The sequence below is a fragment of the Saimiri boliviensis genome, chromosome 5, assembly GCF_048565385.1.
Source record: "Saimiri boliviensis isolate mSaiBol1 chromosome 5, mSaiBol1.pri, whole genome shotgun sequence".
NCBI classification, from domain to species: domain Eukaryota; kingdom Metazoa; phylum Chordata; class Mammalia; order Primates; family Cebidae; genus Saimiri; species Saimiri boliviensis.
Window position 1 is genome coordinate 111,580,151 of NC_133453.1, and position 21,319 is coordinate 111,601,469.

The 21,319-nt window shown below is 38.4% G+C and overlaps 1 protein-coding gene across 2 annotated transcripts in view; it reads right to left on the minus strand.

Annotated features, from left to right (window-relative positions):
- CNTNAP5 (contactin associated protein family member 5) overlaps positions 1 to 21,319 on the minus strand; it is an 891,734-nt gene that overhangs the window by 174,544 nt on the left and 695,871 nt on the right. For both annotated transcript variants that reach the window (XM_010342190.3, XM_074399829.1), the window contains exon 14: positions 11,498 to 11,654. In XM_010342190.3, coding sequence (XP_010340492.1) covers positions 11,498 to 11,654 — 157 coding nt within the window. The remainder of the gene's footprint in view (positions 1 to 11,497; positions 11,655 to 21,319) is intronic.

A 21,319-nucleotide genomic window follows, 5' to 3' on the forward strand; every position in this document is an offset into this window, starting at 1 on the left:
GGTTTGGGGACTCAGCTGAGAAATTCATATCCCTGAAGCCTTTCACTCGTCATGGGAGCATTCAAGTAGAATTTCACATGTGACCTCATTTAATACTGAGACTAACACTCAGAAAATTTTGTAAAAATTGCCTGCATTGTATGGGAGCAGAAACTGAGATTCAGATAGATGACAAAACTTCTCAAGGTGCATCATTTGCACCTTGGAAATTTGGACAAGATTTGTCCAAAATGGAAAAGCCAGAATTTGGACACAGATGTAGATGCCAAATTATTTGCCTATAACCACCAATGTCTACTGTGCTCCAACATGGGTCTCCCACCTTCCGCCAGCAACTCTTTCAGGGGTGGAAGCTGGTGTTTCTCACATTAGTCTATGCCTCCTCTGGACTGTGCTGGAATCACAGCGCCAGGCCCTGAGTCCTCACACTGTCCTCAGTAGGTCTCAGTATGACCATCCCCATTCTGTGCACACAGACTTTCTCCACCCAAGACACAGTTCAATGGATTAGGTTTCAGTTTACTAATTTGCAATCATTTTCCAGCCCTGCATTCTCTGAGATTACTCATGGGTCACCTTGACTGGATTTCTGGGAGTCCATGAACTCTTCTGTTACACACTCACAAGCAATCTCTTGGCTCATTCATACTCAAGGCAGATCCATCAATGACATGGTGAATTTTATGAATAAACTTTGAGAGAGCAGCCCTGTTTTGGGGAGAGGAATCTCAGTGTTATTTCCTTCCTCCACTTGAAGTTTGGTGGTTGACTGAACTTTGTGCTGGCATGCTATTACTTCTGCTACGCTTCTGTTTGTTACATATATGCATATGTACTTTTCTTTTTTCCCCTTCAGTTTCTTTTCTTTTTTTATTTTTTTTAATTTTTTTTTTTTTTATTTCCAACGTTTAATTTCAGGGGTACATTTGCAGGTTGTGCAAGTTTGTTACACAGGCAAACATATGCCATGGTGATTTACTGCACAGATCTCCCCATCACTTATTTATTAAGCCAAGCGTTCATTAGCTATTCTTCCTGATGCTCTCCCTCCTCCCACTCCCCACGCTCTCACAGGCCCCAGTGTGTGTTGTTTCCCGACCAATGTATCCATGTGTTCTCATCGGTCAGCTCCCACTTATGAGTGAGAAGATGAGGTGTTTGGTTTTCTCCCCCTGTGTTAGTTTGCTGAGAATGATGGCGTCCAACTCCATCCTTGTCCCTGCAAAGCACGTGATCTCATTCTTTTTAATGACTGCATAGTATTCTGTGGTATATATGTACCACATTTTCTTTATCCAGTCTATGACTGATGGGCATTCAGGTTGATTTCAGGTCTTTGCTATTGAAAATAGCACTGCAATGAACAGATGTGTGCATGTATCTTTTCACAGAATGATTTATATTCCGTTCGGTATATATCCAGTAATGGGATTGCTAGGTCAAATGGTAGTTCTGCCTCTAAGTCTTTGAAGAATTGCTACACTGCCTTCAAAATTTATTGAACTAATTTACACTCTCACCAATGGTATAAATATGTTCCTTTTTCTCCACAACCTTGCCAGCATCAGTTTTTTGTTTGTTTGTTTGTTTGTTTGTTTTTTAATAATGGCCATTCTGACTGGTATAAGATGATATCTCATTGGGGTTTTGATTTGCAATACATGCAACCATACTTTTCTTAGACATCATTTTAACTTCTATAAATCAACGTTGTCTTTTTTGTTTTATTTAAGATCCGACAAAAATGAAGAAAATAATAATAAAAAGATGGTTTATAAATCTTTGAGCTCTGACTCCATGCCACATCTGTTAGATGAAAAGACTATTGCTAACTCGGCCAATACTTCCCAGAGACAGATATTCTCTCACTGTTAAAACCTAAATTAGAAACCCGAAGCTCAGACAGGCTAATGATTTAGTCTCTCTGGTTAATAAGTGACAAACCCAGAATTTGTTCTTTCCATTACATAATAAAATATTACTGAGAGATTCATTACATTTTTATATCCAGAATTGACAATAATACCAGGAGAAATAGCTACAATTGTGTGTACTTTAAGTGTATTACATGAATTAGCTCATGACATTTTCACAAACTACCTATAAGACAGATGTGCAAAGGAGGTAGAATTGTTTCTTTTCTACATGATGAAGATACTACACTTTAAAAAAAAATGCAGACATTGGGATTTATTTGTAGTTCACAGAGAGCATTGCCATGGACCACAAAAGCTGCCCCAGGCAGAGTAGAAATGACACAGACACAAAGAATGAAAGGAGAAGAGAAACATTGTCACCAACTTCCATTCTGTCAGAGCTGTCCCCTTCGGACATACCTGGCTAAGAGTTCCAGCAAATTCTGATCAAGAAGAAGTTGTAAGGAATGTCTACCTACGTGTCTATGTTCTGACTGGAGAGTTCTAAATATCCCTATGGTAAAGCCATCTCCACAGGGAGAGGATCATTTCATATAAATGCAAAATCATAATCTCTATAAGGACTTTGAGTTTTATTTCTGATACAATTTTGCAATTGCTCAAATAATGAGACTTTACAGACAATTTAGTGATAATATATTTGTAAGGCTAGACAGGTAACTGATGTAATAGAAACCTCAGCCTACATTTTGTTTTCCACAAGATAAAAAGAAGTGTATTTCATAGCTATGTTTTATTTTCCAGAACCCATCGATGATAAATCGTTCATATTAGATATTTTTCCCCAAAAGGTGATAGGATGGTGGCATCATTAAAAAAAAAGAAAGAAAAAGAAAAAACTCTCTTTAATGCTACCCTAGGCAAAATATCAACTATTTATCTCATTTAGAATTTTACAAAATAATGACGTGATATTTTGGTTTTGAATTTTCAGCCTCTCATTACAAGTTATTTTTCTCTATTTTCATATTTTTTCCTTTATGTCTTAATTGGACAATACTTTTTTTATTCTTTACACTAAGATATATCATGAAACATTCTGTCTAAAAAAGAATGTAGGCTGGGCAGAATTGTTCATGCTTGTAATCCCATAACTTTGAGAGTTCGAGGTGTGAGGATTGCTTGAGGTCAGGAGTTCGAGGCTGCACTGAGCCAAGATCACACTACTGCACTCCATCCCGGCCGACAGAGTGAAGTCCATTCTCAAAAACATGTAAAAACATTGAAACCCAATCATGGAAACATTAGCGTAAACAAGCCAGTATCAAGTTACTCTAAAATGTATACTTTAAGAGAACATTTAGTGACTAAAACAGCAAAAAATAACTTACAAGTGGAGGGCATATTTGGCTGGGAAGAGCAGATGAGGAGAGAGAAAATACCCCATCTCTTCATTCATGCATCCTCTCAGTCAGCAGTTAACCCAGGGAGGACTCACCTTGTGCCAAGCACACTCCCCTCCAACACAAGAGGCTGGCCCTGATTAGTTTCCAAGATGCTTGTGGGATTCAGGGACTGAGTGAGCAAATACCCACATAAACCCTTCTTAATTCCTGTCTGCCTAGAGAGTAGGCACTTTCAAAACTCAATAAGCAGTAGAGTAGCTCATAAACAGATTTGCGAATAATAAAATTCAACCAGTAGAGATTGTCCAATTTATTATTCTTTTGAAATTAAGGAATGGAACCTTAGTGTGCTCTGAGGTGAACTTTTCATTTCTCTCAGTATTCAGGATTGGGGTCCCTTCTCAGGATGCTCGCTGGTATGAGACACCCTAACTGCATGGAGCCTGGGTATCTCAGAGGTGAATGTTTTGAGAAAATTGGAAGAGTTCTGAAAGATCAAATAACGATGAAGTTGAGGAATCAGCAAAATTCTACACCACTGTGATGTATCCAGAGTCTTCTCATTATATGTCTCTGGGGAAGGGATTGCAGGGTTCCTGGGAAGGGCAATGTCCTGGGGTTTGGATTAGACTTGTATTCACAAAAACAAAAGCTTATTTTGAAGGCAAATGTATACAAAGATAACTTTTGGAACAGGATGTTTACTTGTAACTACTTTTCTAAAAATATATATATATATATATATTGTTTATTGTACTTTGGGCTCTGGGGTACATGTGCACATCCTGCATCGTACAGTATTGTTGCATAGGTACATACATGCCATGGTGGTTTGGTGTCTCCATCCCCTACATCACCTACATCAGGCATTTCCTGGTGGTATCCATCCCAATCTTCCCCACCCCCTGCTGTCGCTCCCCTCCCGTCCCCTCCACTGTCCACCCCCTCACCTGCCCAGTGAGTGTTGTTCCCTTCCCTGTGCCCAAGTGTTCACATTGTTCATCACTGCCTCTGACTAAAAACATGCAGTGTTTGGTTTTCTTTTCTTGTGTCATTTGCTGAGAATGATGTTCTGAGCAATTGATGTTCAATGCTGAGAATGAGAGTGTTCACATTGTTCATAACCTGCCTATAAGTAAAAACATGTGGTGTTTGATTTTCTGTTCTTGTGTCATTTGCTGAGAATGATGGTTTATAGATTTATCCATGTCTCTACAAAGGACACGAACTTGTAATTTTTATAGCTGCATAGTATTCCATGGTGCATATGTGCCATATTTTCTTTGTCCAGTCTATCATTGATGAGCATTTAGGTTGGTTCCAGGACTTTGCTATTGTAAACAGTGCCACAACAAACATACATGTACATGTGTCTTTATAATAGAACGATTTGTAATTCTTTGGGTATATTCTCAGTAATGGGATTGCTGGGTCAAATGGAATTTCCATTTCTAGATCCTTGAGGAACCGCCACACTGTCTTCCATAATGGTTGAACTAATTTACACTCCCACCAACAGTGAAAAAGTGTTTTTTCTCCACATCCTCTCCAGTATCAGTAATTAATTGAACAGCAAAAATTGTGTATATTTATAGGGTATAAACATGATGTGTTGACATATGTATAAATCGTAGAATGGCTAAATCAAGCTACCTATCTATCCCCTCACATGGAAACAAACTCAGTGTCCATCAGTGAATAACTGAATAAAGAAAATGTGAATATAACCAATGGACTACTATTCAAGCTTGCCAAATTAAGAAAATCCTGTCCTTTTCAATAACATGAATGAATCTTGAAGATATGATGTTAAGTGAAATAATTCAGGCATAGAAAGACAAATAACAACTCTTGACAGCCAGAAGAAAATCAGTCTGTAGCAAAAGGCATTTACGTTAAAATTTGGTAAATATTTCTTGTGCAGTTTTGAAACAGGAGTAGTAGCAAACAAGAAAGTACATTTCAAGTAATCCTATTGTGGCTATGGCCTGACCTATTTAAAAATACATTGATAGGCTGGGCGCAGTGGCTCACGCCTGTAATCCTAGCACTTTGGGAGGCCGAGGTGGGTGGATCACCTGAGGTCAGGAGTTCAAGACCAGCCTGGCCATCATGGTGAAACCCCATCTTTATAGAACTAAAACAGATCTATAAGAAAAAAACAAACAAACTCATTCAAAAGTGGACAAGGATATGAACAGACACTTTACAAAAGAAGACATGCATGAGGCCAACAAACATGAAAAAATGCTCATCATCACTGGTCATTAGAGAAATGCAAATCAAAACTACATTGAGATAACATCTTATGCCAATTAGAACGGCAATCATTAAAAAAACTGGAGACAACAGATGCTGGAGAGGATGTGGAGAAATAGGAACACTTTTACACTGTTGGTGGGGGTGTAAATTAGTTCAACCATTGTGGAAGACAGTGTGGCGTTTCCTCAAGGACCTAGAAATAGAAATCTCATTTGACCCAGCAATCCCATTACTGGGTATATACCCAAAGGATTATAAATCATTCTACTATAAGGACACATGCACACAAATGTTCATAGCAGCACTGTTTACAATAGCAAAGACTGGGAACCAACCCAAATGCCCATTGATGATGGAATGGACAGGGAAAATGTGGTACATACACACCATGGAATATTATGCAGCCATCAAAAATGATGAGTTCGTATCCTTTGTAGGGACGTGGATGAACCTGGAAACCATCATTCTCAGCAAACTGACACAAGAGCAGAAAACCAAACACCACATGTTCTCACTCATAGGCGGGTGTTGAACAATGAGAGCACATGGACACAGGGAGGGGAGCATCACACACTGGGGTCTGTTGGGGGGAAATGGGTGAGGGATGGGGGAGGGTGGGGAAGTGGGAAGAGATAGCATAGGGAGAAATGCCAGACATACATGAAGGGGAGGAAGGCAGCAAATCACACTGCCATGTGTGTACCTATGCAACAATCTTGCATGTTCATCACATGTACCCCAAAACCTAAAATGCAATTTAAAAAAATACATTGATAAAAATCTGTCTAAGAGAACTCATTCACCCATCATTCATTCATGAATTTAGCAACATTTATTAACTAATTTCTCTGTTACAGAAAAGTAGAACCAAAGGGTAATAGTAGCTTAAAGCTCCAGGATTCTATTATTTAAGGGAAAGAATAATAGATTCCCTGTTTAGGAATATCAGATGACCAAAATTTAAAGCTTACATCATTTTCTTTTACTATTTTTGCCATAACACTTTATGCAAGGGTACAATAAAGGGAAGAGGCAAAGAACAGAGTTACTAAAAATCAAATAAAAACTTCTGCACTTTCTTCTAAAATAAATAAAAGAATGTTCTACTGCTAAGTAAAAGAGCTTCACTTTAGTGCAACCTGGTTGTTTGGATGAGAAGACTCTTCATTTGGGTTATGGGTCGTCAGAAGGGACATTGCACATTCTCCCTGCCTTCTCCAACATGCTGCTCCACCAACCTTTGACCCCTCTTGCTGGGTGACTGTTTTTCCAGCTCCCACACAGCCCGACACTCTCCTGTGCTGTCTCCAAGGTCTGCGACCCGGAGCTGTCACCAGAGTTTCCTTTCTTACTCTCAACAATCCAGCACTCTAAAGTAGCTGATTCAGAAACCAGCTAGACTGTATGATTACGTTGAAGATAAGTTCCTTTGCAAACAGCAATTAATCAGTGAAATTATTATTCTTTACATGTTCCTTCATTCTTTCTTGTTCATTACGATTTAGTGATTTGGCTGCGATAGAAATCCCTAGGAAATCAGCTAATTCAGATCTTTCTTTTACTCTAAGAAGGAAATGTGTTTTCTAGGTTCACTAAATGACTTTTTCTTTTCCCCCCACCCACATCCATCTTTTGAGCTGCCTCACTTTAACTCCCCACCTACAAAATACACTCATTATCCTTATTTACTTGGGTCTCACTGAAATACATGTTATTCAGTTACAGAGGTTTATTTAAATAGAACAAGACGGCCATGGTTGAATATCCCTAAAGTCCCCATGCTTTGGGAGGCTGAGATGGGAGGATTGCTTGAACCCAGGAGTTCAAGACCAGCCTGGGCAACAAAGTGAGACCCTTACTCAAAAAAAGAATAAAACAGATCAAAAAATTATTAATCACCAGAGGTTTGAAAGATGCCCCAGTTTTCCTAAACACCCTAGTTAGCAAAAAGAAACGCATGCTGCAGTGATGTGATTTGAGAGATTCTAGGAGAGCTCCCTCTAGCATCCTCACTGGCTGGCCATTATTCAAAATCCCAACGTTAGCAGCTCCCTTGAGATAACCACAAGAGCATTTTCAGATTCAGCTAAAATTTCTACTCTGTGCCTTAGTCAAGTGACCTTAACAAAGCCATTTATCATCTCTGAGCCTCAGTTTCTTTTTCTGGGAAAAAGGAATAATAAAACCAACCTCAAGAGTTGTTAAGATGTTATTATGAGATATAATATATAAAATGCTAAAAATAATTCAGAATATGATAGGTAACATTTAAGTAACAATACTATGTATGAGTTGTAACATATTAAACTGCTGTGCACTGGGTGCTATACCAGGCCAAGTCAGTTTTCTGATTAATTTCACAAGAGCAAAAACTTGAGGAAATTTTACAAGGCAAGAATATTCAAAGTTTCTAAGAGGCATGCAGACCAGCACTGACATAAAAAGGGGCATAACGGCCTAAAACAAACATCTAAAATGTGTGGAAAGTCAGTTTGACCATGTGTTGGTCAAGAAAGAAACTACAAGTATGTTGAATGTGATTATTTCACAAATGTGTTAGCTTGTGTATTTTTTCTTTCTGCATTAAATACTAGAGTTTGATAGATAAATAACAAGTGTATTTTCACAAAAATATGCTTGATCTCTTTTGTGAATGCTTATTGTATGCCCACAATTCTTCTACAGGCAGAGCTAGCTCACAGTTCTATACAAGGAGCTATGTAACCTGGATTTGACCTTCCTCCCTTCCCTTCTTCTTCTGTACATTTCTCATACGACGACTGTGCAACAACCAAACCAATATATTTGTCGTCTAAGAGAATGGTGATTTTTTATATTATTGTACGTCTCTCCTTGCACACAGATGTTCCTCCTATCCCCACCCCCTAACTGTAGTATGCCAGTTTGTTTATTTCTTTAACTAGCTTCTTCTGCTCCTTCAAAACTTAACTGCTGCTTCTCTCCACAATCTAAATTTCCCAGCTCATTTCCACCCCGGGGCCAGGCACACATGTGCTTATTTCTGTCAACAAATTTATCACACCAACCCATGTATTCCTGTTAGGTTGGTGCACCCACCTAATAACTGACTAACCCTTTCTTTTCCTCTGTTCTGAGGGTTCCTCAAGGGACTGTAATGCCCTTGACTTTCTCCACACAGCAGTCCACCTGTCCGGCACAGAATAAGCACTCAGTAAGTAAGCGATCAATCAGTAGATGTCTGATGAAGTCAAACATACAGATGCTTCTGTGATGAATTATTTATACAATCCCTTTTATCACAGGCTATGACTTGCACTAAGGCAAGGAATGAAACTCAGAAGTGTTGAACGAGAATCTAAGTCTCTGCTCCTTCTGGAGAATGACAGAGAAAACTCCCGATCTGTTCAGACACAGACTTTGTCCCAAGATAGTCAACATGCTACTCTGGGACATTCAGGAGTGAGGCAGGCATCTTACAAGGGGAAGTTCAGTCCTTTTCTCTTGACCTTTGATAGGCTGGTTGTTGAACAGGACCTTATCTAATAATAAATTCTGATGCCCTGATAGAGGTCACTTGCCACAGAAAGTGGCACTGGCTGAAAATTTTTCCCTGGCTCTAAAGGAAATGGAAAGGGGCATGAAATGTGTACAGCTTCTGGAGTAATCGAGGTGAGAGAAAAGACATTATGAAGAACCCCTCTGATCTCACTCTAGATGATAAAGTGACGTCATCAGATGAGCGGTTCCGAGGTTAGTGAAACAGTGAACAGGTCAAAGGAGAGAGACACTGGAAGCTCAGTGGAAGAGATCAGTGAAAAGTTCCAGAAAAGGAGATACACAGTACTTCAGCCCAATTAAGGGACATAAGGGCACAATCTTCCCTGCCCCTCAGTGTGCAGTAAATTAAGCCCAGATCAGTTGTTCCTTAGAAAGAGAAGATACTGAGGCAGATATCCTAGAAAGAAAGGGGTAAAGGAAAAGAAACAGTGGGCAAAGACCAAGAATGCAGCTAAGAAAAGAGTCAGAGTCGGCTGGGCATGGTGGCTCATGCCTGTAATCTCAAAGCTTTGGAAGGCCAAGGCAGGGGATCACAAAATCAGGAGCTCGAGACCAGCCTTACCAGCATGGTGAAAACCCATCTCTACTAAAAATACAAAAATCAACCAGGTGTGGAGGCAGGCACCTGTAATCCCAGCTACTCAGGAGGCTGAGGCAGGAGAACCACTTGAGCCTGGGAAGTGGAGGTTGCAGTGAGCCAAGATCACATCACTGCACTCCAGCCTGGGCAACAGTAAGACTCTGTCTCCAAAAAAAAAAAAAAAAAAAAAAAAAAAAGAAAAAGAAAAGAAAAAGAAAAAAGGAGTCAGTCAAGGGTAACTAGGGGAAGCACTTCCTCCTATTATAGCTCCTATATCTGCTTCTTTGATTATATATATAGTGTCTAATATCATGCACTGTCAGAGTAAACTTATAAATCAAAGGAATGAGTCAATCCAAGCGACTGGGAGCAGAGGTTTTGAATATGCTTTATTGCAACACAACCATCTAACACTTCAACATATCTCCCAAGCTCATAGTTGCCATCTTGTGATAATTTTCTTCTTTAAAGATTGTCTAAATTAATCTGTTCAGCTAATTACCACTGAATGTCTTCTGTAGATCTTGAGAGACATAATGTTTAGAGCAACATGGCCTCCACCCAGGATACAAATCATAGTTGATTTGCAGGCATCCATAATAATGACATAGAATTCACTTCAAAGCAAAGTGGGGGCTCAAAGAATGCAGAAATCCATTCTACCTGTGGTTAACTGTACCTGATTTTACCCACATGGAGAGGCAAAATTCATTGCCATATGACTTCAGCCAGCTTAAGTTTAGAAGAAGGTACTCAAGTAACCTGCCATGGTGGCCAGGGAGTGCTAGGGTGCTGTGAAGTGGTAATTCACATCTCCTGGGACCCAGTGCAGGCAAATGGCTGGTCCTTTCCTTGCTAAACTGAGATTTTGACTTAACCTTATATTTTATGTGAATCAATCCCTGCTGTTAGCATTTTGAGAAGTGAAATAAAAATACTAAGGTGAAATTTGGGTATTGAGACCAGCTTAACATACTAATTTTTAATTAAAATTGAGCAGTATTTGATGAAGCAAGCAAAATTGCTAAGCCAAAACCAATGAATGCCTTAAATTCAATCAAAACAAAAGTATATTTGGAAATGTTCTGTACATATTTTCATAATAAGTGCAGAAAAAAAAAACCTAGCTGTTACCCTGGAGCACAAAAGAAGAGTAAATGTAATGGGCATGGAAGCTTCACACTAAATTCATTTTACAGAAATAAGTTGGTGTAGAAGACTAAGAGAATCTCTGGCTGCAGAAACAGCTGATTTCAAATTCTGTATCTATCACTTGACAGACATGTTTGACACCAGGAAAATTATTTAACTTTTCTGTGATAGACATTCCTCAACATTATGAATCAAACGTAAAATAATTATATAAAATTTAATAGATGCTCAATAAATATAAATTTATTTTGCTATGTGTTTATTGCTAGCAAAAGGGCAGGCTGGTGACTGAAACATCAATGGGAGCATGAAGAAACAGCCTATATAACCCCACATCCCCATCTTCACTCTCTCCCCCCAAAACCTATAGTCCACATATCATAAATACCCTGACTCAATCGGAAAGCTCAATATTACATGCCATTTCTTATTTGAAATGGGAGCCTCTGAATATAAGAAGCTGATGGTGTTACTGCATGCTTTTATATGCCAAACATCAGTTATAATACTGAAAATACTAGAACTGTCTGTTTTCAAAGTTAAAGAAAAAAAAGTCACAATCAGTAGGGAGCTCCAGTTTGTACTGAATTTCTCATCCACATTCTTCTGTCTTGGGGAACTTCTATGCATCAATTAATGTGCTTTCCCTATAACTGCAAAAAGATGGAGATTCTCATTACCATTCATCCTTGTCAGCGTCACAATTGCAAAAGTGCCGAATGTCCAGGCAGCTCTCGTCTAGGCCACATTCACACTGCTGGACTCCAGGAGGAGAACCTCCCCAGTAAGGGTGCCGTTCATTGGAACGCCCAATCCACCAGGTAAATGGTGTTCCATCTGGAAGACAAGATATTTCATCAGTCAGAATTGGGGCGAGCCTGAAGTAATACAGGGGCTGGCTCAGAAACTGGGATGAAGGTACTTTGGAGAATAGGTGTATATAGACCATCTCCCTCCCTTGCTTTCTTCTCCCTTCCCTCACATCCCCACTTTCCCCTGCTTGCTTTCTTCATTTCTTTGTTTCATCATCTTGTTCTTTTGTTCCTTCTTTTTCCATCTCTGTCTCTCTTTCTCACTTTTTCTATATAATTAAATTTGTATTTATACATCCTTATGCCTGCATATATGTACACATACAAACAACATTTTTATCCAAATATTTATAAAGTCAAATATTGACAAAGGGCAATATTGAGAGGCAGCGTCAGAAACTTAAATTCTTACTAGATCAGGCAGATATCACAATTGAGTAACTTAGGTAAGTATTCAGACCAAAATAGTTTAATATATGAATTTAAAAAATAATACTTTTCTTTTAAAATTACCAAAGAGAAAAATGAGAGCACCAGGACCAAGATTAGTCTGACCTCTGTCCTTAGTTCTGGGTCTATGATGAGGAGGTTAGAGACAGGGGTGAAGAAGCAGCTGGCTATGTAAGAGGGCTGGTTCTGACAGCCTCCCACTGATTTCTCTCATTAATAGTAGCCCCACAGTTACCATATCTTCTGATTTTGTTTTTTTTTAAAGTCATAAATTCAAAACTGAAATATTTGGGAGAAAAACAAATAAAAGCACTGTAAAGACTGATAATGTGTGGACTGTCCAAACCCTTGTGAAGGTTATATTTGCCCCACATAAATCTGATATGCAACCTATGATTTCCAGTCTTTACAGTTACTTGGAAACCGTTTTTGAGTCTTATCCTTGTCAATTGTTTTATTTACGAAATGTAGTTTCGTGACACTTGCTGGGTTTTTTATTATTGAGAATATTTCAGTAGGTTGGAATTATTCTGAAAGTGATACTGCAACCAACACAAGACAGGTAGAGATGGAAGTATTATACATCATGAGGCCGAAGGATGAGAGGCCTGGGCTCCCTTTGGTAATTGTCTTATTTGTGTTTGATATATCACAGGTGCTTAACATGTGCTTATTTAAAACATAAAAGGAATATGTATTAGGGGCCACTTTATATCATTTGCAATCTTACAGTAGAATAATAGCAACTGTCTGAGGATACTACTAGGTTGACATTTTGCCTCTTCAATATTCTAGCTTACATGCATATTATTATGTACAAACATAAAAATCACAATCTCTATATACAAATAGCAACAAGTTTTGCTTACTTGCCTCCAGGCTAACATCCCCATGAAACTCAGAGGCAAGTAGGAAGAAACCAGGCAACCTAGACCTTTCAATAACCACGGTTGTGAGAAAAACATACAGAAGACACTTTGAAAAATAGCAGCATTTTTAGGGGTACTGCTCCATGAAGCAGAGGGCCTGAAGGACTACCGTCACTCCAGCGTAGCACTCCACACTCTGCCTAAAGTAAGTTCATTTCCTGTCATCTTTACAGCTAGGGATTTAGTTAGAGACGTCTGTTAACCAGTATGTTCTGTTAAAGACTAGTTATGAACAATAAGAATTCATTTTCTTTAGTTCCAAATAATTACATTGTAAAATACTTCACATAAATTGCTTTCTTCCTAAATCCCTGCTCGGATGAGCCAAGAATACCTGGCCTAGAGGACTGGCAGGCTTATTTGGAGCATGGAGTACTTTCAGGGCTGGAGTAAGCTTAGGTGGGTCATTGCAGCGTGAGTCCAGCCAGCACGAGGGTGAAATTTTGTATCTGAATACATTTGTCAGTGTTGGCCTTGGGACCACAAATGGAAATTAATCTCTTGACTGCTCCCTCCTTCCCGCAGCCCAGGCCTGTCCTCTCAGAATCTGGAATCCAGACTACACAGTCAAGTCCCACGTCAGCCACAGTTACTTTGTTTATGAACTACCGGGAAGGCTATAAGCATATCAATTGCATCGTTACTAACGGTATAAGCTCTGAACAGCAAGTTTGTGTGTAACTTCTGTGGATGTGCTGCTTCTGGTAGATTTACCTATTCTTATTTGGTGTTTTCACTCCCTGGAAGTCGCATTAGCAGCCCAACTCTTTCTTCTGTTGTGAATCCATCAACATCTTGCACCACTCTGGCCTCTTAGCACTTCCCTCTTAATGTCTGACTTAAAGGTTGATACGCTTAAAGGTTAAAAACAATGTTTTAACCAACTGACTCTCAACAAGTAAGAAAAAAGGGAGAGAACAAAAAAATTATATATGTAAAAATGAAAACAGGAAGATCACTGCTAAAGTTTCGCCTCGGATGTCCCATCTTTGTGTCTTGGTCCCTGTGCAGTACTGGAGATATTACAGCAAATGAAGATACTGATGATCAAACATGGGCTTCACGCTCCTCAAGTCCTGACTCTAACAAGTAGTCAGGAAGAAAAACCACATCCTAGGCTGCAAATTTTGGCCATTGAAGAAATTGAATTCCTGACAGGAGGTTCTTTCAACAGTAAAGAACAAAGCATGATTATAAATATTTTATTTAAAAATACACATTCATTCAACAAACATTTACTAAGGATTTATACTATTTCAAACATGGTTCTAGGCACTTGGAATAAATCACACGAGAAAACAAACCAAAATGAAGAAAAAAACAAAACATGCCCTCCCTTAGGTTACATTGTAATTAGGAGGAAACAACAATAATAATATTTAAATAATTTAATACTTAGAAGGGACAAGAGGTATGGTGTATTAGTCCATTTTCATGATGCTGATAAAGACATACCTAAGACTAGATAATTAATAAATAAAAAGAGGTTTAATGGACTCACAGTTCTATGCAGCTGGGGAGGCCTCACAATCATGGTGGAAGGCAAAGGGCACATCTTACATGGTGGCGGACAAGAGAGAATTGAGTGCCAAGTGAAAGGGGAAACCCCTTATAAAACCATCAGATCTTGTAAGACTTATTTCTTACCATGAGAACAGTACAGGGCAAACTGCCCCCATGATTCAATTATCTCCCACCAGCTCCCTCCCACAACATATAGGAATTATAGGAACTACAATTCAAGATGAGATTTGGGTGGGGACACAGCCAAACCATGTTATACATGGAGAATATGAAATAAGCCAAGGAGAGCAAGTGTACTATGAAGAAGTGTGGTGTGTTGCAATTTTAAACCATACGAATCAGGAAAGAGTTTGATGAAAAGATGTCCTGAACAAAACTCATAGGCCATGAATAAGCCAAATAAGCCACCTGTGGCCTTCTAGAAAAGCTCATTGCAGACAAAGGAAATAAACAATATAAAGACCCAATCAGGTCATGTTGTTTAGAATCTGTGGCCAGGTTTTTAAACTGCACTTTGCATAATGTTGCAAACGCTCTAATAGGGAGGTTTAACAGGAAAAAGAAAATGCGTAGCAGAAAACAGATAAAATAGAATTTAATTGATCAGTTTCTTGATTAGAAGGTAAGAATTTACTCTGCCTGTTTCAAGCCAAAATGTATTTATTAGGAAGATGCTGGACCGCCACAGAATCATAAATATAAAACCCTGCCCAGCTGGCTGCTGCTGAATGCCAAACGCTTACAGACCGACTCAGTTGACATGCTCTCTGCACCACCACCACCTCCCTCCAAGTGTCTCGTGCTGCAACCCCTGTCTCCCCACAGACAAGTTTCTGCAGGCCCTGTGTCTGCCAAGAAGAAGGCTCACATGGAGTCTGCTTCCTGGAGCTCTCTTCCCATCAGAGCATCTCACAGGTAGGGCTGATGGGTAGAGCACAAGCTGTATGCTTGAGTCTCAGCAGGAAGGGAGATTGGGAATTTGAATTCTGACATCTTTTTGCTGTGGAGGCAGGTCTCACAACACAATTTTCCCTAACACAGAAATGTTATTTAAAAGCTAAGCAGACACTTACTATCTCTTAATAGATCGATATTTTAAATCTCTGAAATATCAATTTCTTCTACCTCATGGGATTGTTAATTCAAATATAAACCTATTCTGATGCCTCTGATAAAGAACTATATGAAATCTGGTGAGCAGGGGCTAGGGAGGTTCCACAATTTTGCTTTGACAACCAGGAAGGCACTTTGCTTTGACAAGAAGGAAATGGGGAAAATTTCTGTCCACCGCACAGCTGCCTGCATGTGACACAGTAGAGGTCTGTATTTTGCACTGTGCTTCTAGGGCCTGGGGCTCCGGGAACTTGGGAGGCTAGCTCCTTGGCTAGGACACCAGTGTTTTCATACACAGCCCAGCAGCCATACACTGCAAGGTCTTCCACAAAAGCGCTAAAACTAAGAAAGCAAGAGGACTGGGACCTGCTGGGAGACCCTTCCAGGAACTCTCTGCAGCAGCCTCGAAGCTCTTGGAAAGTTGGCAAGGTCCTCTGTAAGCAAAATATAAGAAAAGACAACTGAGGAATTGCGTGAATTTACATTACTTCTATGCAAATATTATTGTCATGTAACCTCATGCATATAAACAGGGTATGAGAAAACTCAAATTATGTGTGTGTGTATGTGTGTAATATAATACGTGTGTGTGTGTGTGTGTGTGTGTGTGTGTCTCCTCCTAAGAAATTATTTGTTTTAGGGTGTACACAGTAAGTGATCACAGAAGGTGATCTTACACACTCCCACACAACAATAATACCATAGCACAATGCAATGTCAGCACTGAGTGCTAGGACCTTTTCAGGATCTCCCTACCCCAAGTTTCAAGGAGATAACCATGACTGTTTTGCTTCGTTGCAGACAACACATAAACTGAAAGGCACAGTTTAAACTCTATAGCTGCCTTCTTTTCAAATGTTCAGTGTCTTTCTGAGTTTTTACTCAAAATATTTTTATAGACCTAAATTGTTTCCCAGTTTTAAAGTAGGCACAGTATTCAACAAACAAAAGAGAAAAGTTTGCAAAACTGTTATGTAACCCGCTTGTCAGAGCAGACTGCATAAGGGTATGTTGTTTTAGATCTGTCTCTAAACCTCCTTGCCAGTGAACTTCCCTCAGTCATTTCAACACAGGGAGCCTCTTACCCTCTTAATCAGTGTAGATGTAAAGTCCAAATATTGACACTGTTTCTCTATTGCAGAAATTTCTAGCTGTGTTTTACTTCCAATTTAGATTGCCAGCCACAGATTTCTATTTTTCTAATTATCCTAAACAGGACAGTGCATCATAAACTTGGAAAAAAATTATCTCAGTTGAGCCACAAAAAGACAAAAATAAAAAATAAAATTGCGTATTCTAGGATGTCTTATAAAGAGAATGTGAGTTTCAAGAGGGAGTGTATGTATGTGATAAAGACAGAAAAAAAAAGAATCAGGAGAAAGACGAAGTAGAGGAGGTAGAGAAAGTAAAAGCAGGAAGCAATATTACATCATTTGCGAACTCAAAAATTTCAGTCCATATAGACTCCATTATGAGCTGTTTCAGAAAAGTATATATTTGACTCTAAATCATTCCAGCAGATAAAGTCTAGGGATTTTGCTAATGAGTGTATAACCACACTATCCTGATTATAAGGTTTTCTCAAGTAGAATACATATATGCTATATGCAGATAAATGATTGAAAGAGAGAAAAAAAATATATATATATATATATATATATATATATATATATATATATATATGTTTTATAGAAGACCTAAACACAAATCTAATTTGTACATGCTTAGTTCAAATGATTTTTATAATGTAAGAAACTGAGGAGAAGGTATACATGTTAGTTGCACAATTGTATGGCTTAATCATTGGGAGATATTGAACATAATTCAAATCGGAGATCTCTCTGTAATGTTGCAATTGTTTCATTTAAAGTCTTGACAACTGGAAAACAGTAAACACAACAGCTTCCTGGTGACAACTACAGCTACAGTCAAGAGAATCTGGCCTCTTCCCACTGCTATGAACAGTCCAAGCAAAATTCCAGACATTATCAGAATGGGGCTAGAAACTTCCGTAGTTGTATACAGACAATGCTATGTTGAGCTGTTGTTGTCGTCATTGTTGTTACTGTTTTCCTTTACATTTTTCTTAGATGCAATGTATTCTTATAACCTTAGATTCCGGTAAACTCGGTATGCCAACAATGAGCTTTTTAGCTCTCATTTCTTTTATTCATACAATGTTTGAAGTTGTAGGAGTAAAAGAAAATTGCTGCACTGATAAGCAAAAATATATATGACAGTGAGTTTATAGATGGAGTAAACCCCCTGCCCCACTTGATGTGAGGATTCGTCTTGCAATTTTTGTGGCTCCATGGAATGTATGCAGAAATGACAGTGGTTCAGTTTGAGTGTGGAACTCAAGAGGCATGCATGTTTCCACCTGCTCTTCTGGAGCTTTCTTGACATGATCCTGGGAACATGCCCCAGAAGGTCATGACCTCTCCAGCCACAGCCCCAGAATGTAACTCAGGAAGCAGAGTTGTCCAGTGGTTGTGCAGACGAGTGAGCATGAGAATAAGGAAGGCACGTTGTATGTCATTAAGCTTTGGCAACTGATTATACAGCATTTTTGCAACAATAACTGATAAAATACAAATTAGATATAAATCATGGAAAATAAATTCTATAGTAATTATAAAGACGTACGTAGAAAGATCAATAATGGCTCTAATCCCAAGATGTTTGCAATATGCTTATAAACATAAATAAAGAGACATATAGGTAAATTAGAAAAATAAAGGAAAGCATAAACTCTCTTTTGGCCCAGCTTTACACTCATAAATGTAAGCAGTAATAGCTGGCTCCTTAGCAGTCACCTCAGAAGTCACCCCTAGTGTCTCTCCCACTTGCCCTTCTTCCTTTCCACATGTGATTTACATAAACTCAATCTGGATTCACCTGCAGCCTGTCCCAACCCAGTCCCAATGATTGACAGTGTACCCTGAGTCCCATGCATTTATACCTTCAAACACAATGCTTGGCTGTACCAGCAATGTAGACAGCAGTTTTCTATAATGGTAATAGCCCTGCCTCATCTTTTTAAGTCTCAGTGCCACTTACCCATGCATTCAGTTAAAAACTTTTCATAGAACTTTGGAGGAACTATTCTCACAGCTGGTCACTTAACTGTGACCTGATGAAATCAGATCTCCTACAGCTTTCTCACAGTCTCTGCCCATAGAATGATGCAAGCTTAAAAGGTGTGTGTGTGTGTGCATGTGTGTGTGTGTGTGTGTGTGTGTGTGTGTTTGTGTGTGTATAGACACATATATTTAATTATATGTAAGTTAAATATTATATTCATATAGTATAAAATTATAGATTTATATATAAATTAAATACAAGATTCATAAAATAATATAACTAAATATAATGATGTGAATTGCATATATTATATTCAACAACCGTTGAATTATATGTTATAATGTTAACTGTATGCTGTGAACGGTCATGGTGTAATATGTCAGTGATAAAAACTTTAATGAACTTTTGCTACCCTAAAAGAGCTCATAACACTTAGCGGAAGGAGGCCCTGCACACAGCTAAGAGTACTGAAAGTCAGAGTGAGATCATTGCCAAAGAGAGCAGTTAATAAAATTCAAGAAAAGCCCAGAGTAAGAAACTATGACTTCTCACCAGAGGTTGTGAGAACAGTTTTATGCAAATGGTGGCATTTGAGCAGAGGCTCAAAGGCTTGGTGTTGAGGAGGAATTTTACAAAGTGTGCCATGGATAAAGAGTTTGTGCAGGTAAGAATCACAAAAAAAAGGAGACCTGATTTTCACCACTGTCGTCTTTAGGAAGTGACTGTTTAGAATAATGAGATTTCTGCACATACTAAATATGCTTTATTTCATTGTTTGTAGTTAAGCACTGGGGGCTTAAAAAAATGAATCTAGAGAAAGAGGCTGCCAAAGTTATAAGGCCAAGAGATTACCAGTGATTGCAGCAAAATGTCTCACTGTATGAACAAAATACACACCAGTGAAATGCTGATTTAGAAAAGAATATCCTGCCAACAAAAGAAAGTATTATATATGCTCTTTCTTTCTAAATAGAATATCATTTCTGAGAAAACATTTAGTCAGAAAGAAAAACAACTTCATCCATCTCAGAAAATAATGGCAGGCATTCATCAAAGTCAATCTTCGTCTTCCTGCTGGCTGGTCAGGATCATTAATTCAGAACATATGTCTAATAGTGTGATTAAGGGCTAGTTTGTGACATTAGGAATTAACATTTTTATAATGTTGCTCAATGTTCTCTTCTCCCTGCCTGTTGAATTGAAGTGAACCAAAAAGAGAGAGGCGGAAGCAGAAAAGATTAATGGTACTGCCTTTCAAAACAAATGATAAAAGTCACTTTGATGGGATCATTTCAAGTTGGACTAGACAAAGCTCTCATGGGGATCCTTCATGGTTAGACAAAGAGATGGACAACGTGATTAACTTAAATAATTCTTTTGGCATTGTGTGAGTTTTTATAGGAGAATATAAAAATACTTTTTATTTTATTGTATAATTTTTTCTTTAGAGCCTCAGCAAAGAATCCCAGTAAGGTTAAATGACATCTAGAGTCACAATGTGACTGAGCAAACTGTGTGCTGTAGGCTCAGACATCTGAGACCCTGCACAGCTCCTGTCCTGAGCACCCACCTTCACAAAGACTCCTAGATCTTGATACTTTTTAATGTGCTGGAAACACCATGAAATAACATGAGCTTTACAGATAAAGATGAGCATTTTGAAACAGTCTTATAAATCTGTAGGAAGTGATAACAATAAAGGAACAATTCAGCATTGGAGTAAGATCTTCAGTTTACTACACAATTTCTCTGCTATTATGAAAGCATTAGTTTCCAAATGTAGAGTGAAAAGAATGAGGGAGGACTCTCAAATCTTTATCAAACTGTGATGTAATAAAGAAACCTCTATTGTGTTGGGCCACAGCGATTTGGTTTGGGCCACGTTCATGTTTATTTGGCATAGCTTAACCTATACTGATTCACACACTAAAAAAATTAATGAATGAAAACCAGAGTAGGAAAAGTAAAATACCTGATATGTACACACAATCATAGAAACTCAGAACTGCAATAAATCTGGATACTAAAGCCAATGTGTATATTTATACTCAGGATACTAATAAAAACACCTAGAATTAATTAAGCATTTAAAATATACCAGGCAGATTTATACATTTTTATGTTCTAGTTTGTTCAGTCTTCACAACAACCCTAAGAGGTAAATACCTTTATTTCCACTTTGCAGATGAGGAAATAAAGGCATAGATAGAGGTAAAATTATTTGCTAGTAACTCAGCTCCTCAACAACAGACCCTCCCCACAGCCATAATGATCTCTTTTGTGAGTAGTTGCAATACACTCAAAAGTAAAATGCTTACCTCCATTATTTTTCCATCCCCCAAAAGTTATTTTTGCAGCATCCAGAAGGGACTTTTAAAGTATAGGTCATGTGATTTACCTCTGATTGAAATTTTGCATATTAGTGAAACCTGGTCCTGTTAAAGATGGAAATTAAAGAATACTGTATATCTTCAGAGCACTTGTTTTTGAATCAGTATACAAATAGTGCAAATAAAAAAATAATTACATTGGTAAAGCTACAGATCATTATTGAATCTGTATCCTCAACCCTCTTGGGGATATTCCCAAC